This window comes from Poromitra crassiceps (genome assembly GCF_964638095.1).
Source record: "Poromitra crassiceps genome assembly, chromosome: 15".
Taxonomy (NCBI): domain Eukaryota; kingdom Metazoa; phylum Chordata; class Actinopteri; order Beryciformes; family Melamphaidae; genus Poromitra; species Poromitra crassiceps.
This window is the reverse complement of record NC_139634.1, coordinates 39,442,972-39,451,764: the sequence shown is the minus strand read 5'-3', so window position 1 is coordinate 39,451,764 and position 8,793 is coordinate 39,442,972. Positions and strand designations below refer to the sequence as shown.

General features: G+C 40.2%; 1 protein-coding gene across 1 annotated transcript in view; it reads left to right on the top strand.

The window, feature by feature from the left end:
- Window positions 1-4,066: 4,066 nt before the first annotated feature.
- LOC310790223 (nucleotide-binding oligomerization domain-containing protein 1-like) overlaps window positions 4,067-8,793 on the top strand; it is a gene marked incomplete at both ends in the record, with an annotated part of 28,714 nt that continues 23,987 nt past the window's right edge. Inside the window, 3 exons of the mRNA XM_083651896.1 lie at window positions 4,067-4,454; window positions 4,647-6,300; window positions 7,074-7,292. Coding sequence (XP_083508022.1) covers window positions 4,067-4,454; window positions 4,647-6,300; window positions 7,074-7,292 — 2,261 coding nt within the window. The remainder of the gene's footprint in view (window positions 4,455-4,646; window positions 6,301-7,073; window positions 7,293-8,793) is intronic.

Sequence of the window (8,793 nt, the reverse complement as noted above, 5' to 3'; positions counted from 1 at the left end):
CTTTGGCCCATTCTGGGACTGCGCCACGCCCATTCGGCCTAAAGCGCATTTGGCAGCGTAAAGCCATATTGATATCGTCCCAAAACAGGCGCAAGGCACGTTTTTTTGCGTTTAAGGCCCGTTTTAGCGCCGAAGGCCTGTGGGAGAATAGGGCCCACAATTCATACATTTTACTTATCGCTGCTGTCGGGCGGAAACCTTATATCTCCAAATTAAATTTTCTTTTTATTTCATAAATGGATGTAGTGGGTACCCCAAAATAACCTGTGAAAGTTTCAGGTTGTTTGGACCAGCTAAAGATGTTATATTAATGTTATTACTATTACACTATGTTACCATGTGAATGTTTTTTCTTCCTTGTGAAAAATAGCTTTTTTGGAGATACAAGGTTGCCCTCCCGACAGTGACGTTATGACATTTTTCTGTGAGGAAGAGAGATAAGTTACAGTATTTATTTATGTCATCTCCAGATAACATTCTGTTTTTCCAGAGATAATGAATTAATTTCTCTGGTTCATCACACTGACCTGATGCCATATTGACTGAAGGTCCTGAACATCATCAGGCCGGGCCAACTGTAATGTTTGGCTTTTGAATAATATGCTTTCTTTAGGAAGCTAGTTCCAACATTATCTCATTCAAGATCTTGGTAAAACAAAATGTGTTATCTGAGGATAATTACATTAATAATTCAGTATCTTTAGAAAACAAAGAGAGGTATCTTGTTATCGCAGGAAAAATAAAATGTATGAATACATGTCCTCAATGGGTTGCCGTAGTGAAGGCATCATCTCAGTCGGCCCTGTCCTCTCCTGCTGAGGCTTGGCTTTGGAGAAAGATCCGTCGCAGACAGTACAGAAACTGTCCTGCAGCTCAACACACTGGTGAGAGCATCACCTCAGACTGGATGTGTATCAACATCAGGGCTCTCATCGTCTTTGGAAATTAACGCTAACATTTTTCTTTAACAAATGGATGGCCTTGAAAGTAGTTGGTTTTTCATTCAACTATAGCATCTAAATGATGTCTCTCTGGATCAACATGTCCATCCCGAGGAAAACCTCAGATGGAGATCTGTGTTTATGGAGCAGCTTTTAAATGATTTCTTGACTGGACCAGGAGGAGTAACACATGAGGCCTCCAAGATGTCTGAGTCTGACCAATGTCATGTGATCACAACATTCTCCAGCATCCTGTTACACCCAAACACATCATTCTGACTGTACATGTTAAGCTAAACTGACTTCTTGACCTGCAAACATCTGCTATATTAGGATTTGGAATCAACTGATTTGGAATCAACTGTTATGGCACACAAGCACACACACACAAACACGTCTAATGGAAATCCCAGATCAACACCAAAATCTAACCAGTTCCTCCTTGTCCAAAAGTCTCTGTTCAGAAGTTTGATCCTGCTCAGCAGAGGTAAAAATAAAGTTCTGGTCTTTGCGGTTTGACTACCTGTGTTTCCACCTGTACCTGCATACCACTTCACATAATGTTCATTGTTTGTGATAAATTCACATATTTTTTTTTAAATAAATCAACACTTTTATTTTTATATCTCGTCTGTTTTCAAGAAAGTTAAGCAGCATTCCTCTCTGATTCTGCTGCAAAAAAACACTGAATCCCCAGAATATAAATGTTGGATTACTGGTTTGTAGAGATTGGACAGACTATAAGGTTTTACTCAAGCAGCTGATCAGTTCTGCTTTGATGACAGGACTGGAGCACTGTCTTTAATCTGTTCTCTTCTGAGACTTGCATCTTTCACTTGCTCTGATTTTTGATCTAATGGTGACATCTAGTGGATTATCAGTGGAACTTAGTTTGGAGGGAAGGTAAAAAGTATCCGGCGAAATTGAAAGTAAAAGAGACCGATAACTGGTTGACATTTTGTCTCACATGTTTCTAAAGTTAATGGAAGGATTTGTTAAAACTTTAGCTCACCGGGCCTAGAGGAACAAAAACGTATCCATTAAATCGTGGGCTACATTAATGAGACGGACATAGTATGCCTGCCTTTACGGCGCACTCCCGTCCCCGAGGTAAGTGTTGATTAGGAAGAATATAACGCTACGTGTGTCAACCACTGAGCTAAATAAATAGCTGTCAACCTCTTATTTATGTCGATGGTGTCAACTTGAACATAATTATATGATGTGTGAAACGGCTATTATCTCTATGAGCTCGTAATTTATAAAGAGTTTATTTTTGATACACAAGCCACTTGTCTCTATTCAATTGAAGCCGTGTATTTGATGTCTTACGGTGTCTGGTTACTAACCAGACAACTTATTTAAGGATATATTGTGGTACGGTATTAAACAGGTTCATCCATGTCACCAATTAGTTTGAAGTTTACAAATAGTCTGCCTAGCTAAATTACGATGCCCAACTGGGAATGATCTGGACATAATTACCAGGAAATAAGCTTCAGATTTATTTCCGGCATTTTTATTTGTGTGAGACAGTTTTTAGAAGTGGCTGTGAAGGGATTTCCATCATGCCCTCCCTGGGCTGGGCTGAGCTGTAACAAGTGCCTGCATGTCTACAGCACATAGCCTACATTGTTTATTTAGCCTAAAAATGATTGGTTGTGCAAGTAGGCCTAGGCCAATCGTATCAGAGTCTAGTCTGACATCAGACTGAGTAAATAGTTTGGTTTTGTGAATTGGCTGATTTGGTAGGCTAATTATTTGTTTCCAGCTGCATAATGTCAAAAACGTGTTCATAGTTTGCCAAGAAACCTGGACAGCATGCAGCATTGTGGCCTATTGAATCATTACCATATATGGAAATCATAATGATCTATATAGTCAAGTCATTAGGCTTATTGGTTGGTTGTCACATCAGAATAACATGGTCATTTCTTTTCTTTTTTTAAATATTTTATTTACAATTTTTTAAATAAATAACATGTTCATTTCTGTATCATACAAATATATTTTGGTATGGTAGAGTAGAAGGTTTGAAATAGTCACTTATAGGCTGCATTTTAATCCCTCGCAATGAATATGAAGACGTTCAAGCATTCAATTTATTTTCTGTGAGATGTTTTCCATCAAAGAGTAGCTACTCTGTGTATCTTCAGACTGTATTGCAAAAGCCTTTTCCAATTGTGAAACTGAAGATTTCATAATTGCATAGTAGACAACAGTAAATACCTACTTAAATTTGACAAACGCGTGAAAAAGATATGCAAAACAGTAAAGATACATTTGAACTGCTTTAGAATGATAAGACACTACATTCCCCTCAAGGCAGCTCAACTGTTTGCATGCCATGATATTTTCCCATTTATCCTACTGTGTAACTTCACAGTCAACTGTCACATCACTGTACAAACAAGCACTGAAAATAATGGATCGAAAACTAATGAAACGGCACCACTGTATAATCTTGAAAAAGTACAAGATGCTCAGTTTTTACAGCTTTGTTAAGTTCTCCTTTATCAAATTGATTTTTAAATGTTTGAATAACCTCGCCCCAACTGTACTTTTCCCATCTGTCACAAAAATAGAATTGCCACAAGGGGATCAGCGAATGGCAATTGTAGAGTGGCACATTGTAACCTGTTACAATGTTGTCTTGCATTGTCCCTGACAAATAAACTAATAGGTAAATAAAATGAAAACAAAAAATACAATGGGTTCGAATCTCCACCCCGGTCCTTTCTGTGTTGAGTTTGCATGTTCTCCCCATGTTTGTGTGGGTTTCCTCCCACAGTCCAAACACATGTGTTTGTGTAGTAACATAATGTAATCTAGTAAAATGTGTAGTATGTATGATGTATGTAACCTATGTTGTGTGTATATATGATGTATATGACTGATGATGCTATGTATAGCCCATTGAGACATGCTTGTGATAAGGGGCTATAAACCTGAACTGAACTGAATATCAGCAGACATTGTTTGAAAGATATTACCTACAGTAAATTCTCTCTCTCTCTCTCTCTCTCTCTCTCTCTCTCTCTCTCTCTCTCTCTCTCTCTCTCTCTCTCTCTCTCTTATCTAGATCATTGAATTGGGCCTGTGTACATGTTGGAAAGTAAGGGAACATGGCTTGTGCAAGTCAGTCGGCCTTAGAATACATCAGGAGTGCCAGAGTCCACCTGGTGGGAGGATTACAGAACCTCTCAGTTATTGTGGAGAACCTTTATCAGAAACGAGTTTTCAATGAGGCAGAGGTCAGTAAAATAAAAACAGAGAAAGATGACTGGGACCAAACCAGACTGATACTGGACTGGGTCACAAACAAAGGGGAAGAAGCCTGCTATGAGTTTCTAAAGATTATTGATGTGACGAGGAAGAGGACCTTAGAGAGGCCACCCCGTCTACCTGAAAAAACAGGTTTAACCTCTACTCCGAGCAGCAAGTTTGACCTGGACTACTGGATCAGCTGCTTTTCTTTCAGGGAGGACACAGAGATGGATGTGACCTACCTAGGTATTTCAAAGATTAGTGATTGGTTGCGTGTAATATTTTATTATTGAACACTGATGTGATGATTACATATTGTGCATTTTAAATATTTATTTATCAGTGTGGGATTATTAACCCATGATTAATTTAGCAATACCGTGCAAGGGCTCATCAGTCAATTCACAGTTCATTTATTTATTATTACTTTCCTTTTAGGCCCCAAACCATGCCACAGATACCAGGCAAAGTTGAAGTCAAAAGCACACAAGATATCAGATGACTCATGGATCCAAAGCAAGAAAGTCCTGTCAAACAATATGAAGCCTAAATACACTCCGCTTGTATTAGACACACAAGGACCGATTGCTCCATCTAAAATAAAAAGCGCCAAGAGCAAAAAAAGCAAGAAAATGCGTTCTAAAAAGCTAAAGACATACATCCCTGAGGACGAAAAAGGAATTTCCCCCAGTGACCTGCTGAAAACAGATGAGAAAAACATCCTCTTGGTTGGCAAGCCTGGCATTGGGAAGACGACAGTCACCCATCAAATGCTGAAACTGTGGGCAGAAAGAGACAACAAGGAACTAGACTACATGTTTTATTTTGATATGAGAGAAACGTCCCACATCACAAGTGCCATGAGTTTGGAGGACCTCCTTTTCAGTGTGTTCAGTAAACCAGATGAAGGTAAAGAAGGCAAAGAAGAGGTCTTACAGGACATAGAGAAGAACTCTGAAAATGTTCTGATCATTTTTGATGGAGTCACAGATCTCTCGTCTTCGCCAGTGGTGGAGAAACTTGTAAAGAAGGACCTTCTACCTCATGCAAAGATTGTGGTGACATGCAGACCAGAGGTTGAGTCAGAGGACTTCCTGTTAGACTGGGCTTTTCTCAGAGTGGAGGTGAAAGGCTTCAGCGAAGAGTCCATCAAAGAATACTTAACTCAAATGCTGAGCGCTGAGCACCTGAGCAGTGTTTTGAGCAACTTGGAGTTGTTCACTCTTTGTCATGTCCCGATGTATGCTCTGATGGTGGTTGCCTGCCTTTCTTGTAATACCTCAAAAGATTCTCAACAACCATGCACGGTAACTGAAACATATATGCACATCCTGCGTCATTGCATTCAAATAAACGATGACAAAACAAAAAATAAAGATCTTAATCAATATATCAGGAACCAGCATGAGGCAATACTGTCTTTGGCTAAGATTGCTTTTGTTGCAACTCAAGCAAAATCTGTGAAGTTGGAAGACAGCTGTGTTCATTTTGGCTTTCTGAAGACACTTGAAGTTCGCGTCAGTACTACTGAGTTTGAAACCTCATCTGCGTTTCTCCACTACACAATACAGGAGTTTTTCGCAGGCCTGTGGCTCTTGAAGAATCCAGAAAAGATCCGAGGTGTTGTACAACAGTGCCTGACTGAGGGGATGAAACACATGAAACATTTGGTCCCTTTCCTGTGTGGATTGTTGAATGAGAAGAATCTAAACATGTTGGATTGTCTGATTCCAGCTGAGCAGGTCCAGGAAACATCGAAGTGGCTCTTTAAAGAAGTGGTAGACACATTTGTCCCTTACCTACTTAACCAAGACCACAGAGGCACAGAGGACAGTGCGCTTGATATCAATATACTGTTCTTATGCCAATGCCTGTATGAGTCTCAGTCGACTGAAGCCTGCCTCTACCTTCTGGACAAACTGGACTATCGTCTTGATTTGAGTGGAGAGAGTCTTGATCCTTACCATTGGTGTGCTGTGGCCTATGTAATCAGTCAGTCTAAGGAGAGAGAAGTAACGCTGGACCTTGAGGACGTAATGATACCAGGACAAGGATTGAGACTAATATCTGGCTGCCTCAAGAACGTCTCATGGTATGGATGAGCATGTATTTTGAGCTTCACAGTATAGCTTAGGCTACAACATTACAACTAGGTTACTCTAGTAACACTCTGACACTGCCTGAAATAGCTATTTGAATGGTCTCATATTTTGAAGGACACAATATACAAAATTGCCACACTGTATGAGAGAATTGATCATCTTAACATCTAACCCAGGGGTCGGCAACCTTTTTGATATGAAGTGCCATTTTCAAAATTGCTTGTCATTCAGTGTGCCACACTAAGATTCACTCTCATATTTATTTTAATTCTCCAAAAGATCTGTAATGTTATTCCATCCAAAATCAGGACATTGAAATGAGAGCACTGGGCATTTTGCATCTGCTTTCTGCTGCCATGGAAGGAAACCAGTCAGAGGCAATCAGAGGAGTAGAGTGGGTCACTACCGTAAATATCCTAAATAACTGCAAATGACTGTGAAATAATTCAACAGGGCACGAAAAAAATCTTGATTGTGCACTTATTGCTACTGTGCGCTGTCAACCCTTCACGTACAGGTGGCACCTGTGCCCTAGGTTGCTGACCCCTGATAACCTCTCTCAGACTCATTTACACAAGGTGTTGACGATTACAAAATGATATATGGTACTACTGCTTTAGCATAAAATCAACATAGGCAGATTTGACGATACTGTAGGCCTATAGTTGATCACCTGAATAATGAGGGGGGGACTCTCTCTAAAATCCTCTGATCACAGGTGTGACTCCTTGCAACAGCAACTGTGGACAGCTGTGTGTCTCAGTGAGGAGAAGATGGACTACAGCAGCTTTCTTGGCCTGGGTGGAAATGAGCTGCACCTTCCAGTGGTTGGTAAAAGACAACTGTTTGACAGAGCAGTGAAGGTCATGCAGGAGACTACTCAGGGGGTAAACCTCTGCCTCCACTGGGACAGGAAGACTCCTGTCTGCCAAGCTCTGAAGGAGACCCTCATGGAGTCTGTGCTTCATATTAACACACTCAGGTAGGCTACATGCTTTAGCATGTTTTTGTTTCATATTAATTCCACATAAGATAATCAAATACAAAGGAATAACAATGTCAATTCAAATTGAATTATGTCCGATTTGCTGAAAAAATTGGTTTGATTTTTTTTGTATTGTCACCAAAGAGGACATAATTCAACTCTTCACTTAAAAAAAGAAATTGTTTGCCAATTATTTTGTACAAAAATGATGAGTGAACCTTTGTGAGGCCACAAAGTTACAGTAGTCCAAGCGGCTCGCTTTCCTAATATGGATTGTGTGGATTTAGTTAGCATGCGTTTTGATACGTCCACCATGTTTAGATAGACCATCCAACTCCTTTAGAATCAGAATTCTGCTTTGATATGGGACCTCTAATTCATGCAGTAGAAAGTGTTTGAAACGTACCTGTTGACGTCTGTTGTCAGTTTCAGGAACACCTGCACAGGTGCAGGTTCACAGGATCAGGAACACCCTGGAACACTGAAGAAGGAAGAAAAAAAGCTTCTTCTAGATGTATGCCTGAGAGCAGCACTTTACAAAAGTGAAAGCTTTCACAATGTGGTGGATAGACTCTTCTCATTGTTCTCTGTTCACACTGAGAGATACAACTTCCTTCTTGATTTACATCAACATATCAAGAGTCAAGGATACACAAGACTCATTCCATTACTGGGGCCACTTTACCAGTCTGTTGCAGACTGGTCCATCGACCTCTCACAGAGAAAGGCCTCCCTCCTCCTGGAAGTGCTGAAACTCCAATCAGAAAAGAAACCAGTGGAGCTGAGAGGCTGGTCAGATGAAGAGAGTGAAGTGTGGAGTTTCCTACAGTGTCTGCCTCACATCTCACAGCTCAGGTAAATGGATTGTAATTTGTTCACATGATTTCAATCTACTTAAAAATTCACTAGACAGTTTAGACAGTTTTCATGGAATTGTGTTGCTATAGGCAACAGTTTGGACCCTAGCTTGTGTCCTGTCAGTTAGCGTACCGCAGGGATGAAGTATTTTAGGAGTGACTGTAGCTTAGGAGGTAGAGCGTGTCATCCACCAATCGCTTGGGATGAAAGAGGTCGGTGGTTCGATCCCCGGCTCCCCCAGTCTGCATTTTGCAGTGTCGTTGGGCAAGATACTGAACCCCAAATTTGTCCCGTTGTGGCTTCACCCTGTGTGGTAGATTGCCGCCATTGTTGTGTGAATGTACCTACTGATTGTAAAGCACTTTGGATAAAAGTACTATATAAATGCAGGCCATTTGTCATATTTTTGTAGTCTTACCCAGAAATCGCTGCCATGCTGGTTCGTAAGGGGAAAATTCAATGGGATTTTTGTATGGGGATTTTGGTTAAATGCATGAAATAAGATCTGTTGTTAACAAAAGTTTGTGAAACAGTGAAGTTTGTGTTCAGCAAGATCATCTTCACAAATGAGGAACACTTTTATGAATTTCAAAGCGTTTTCTGAAAATCACATTTAAAAAAGTAAAAAAAAAAAAAAAGT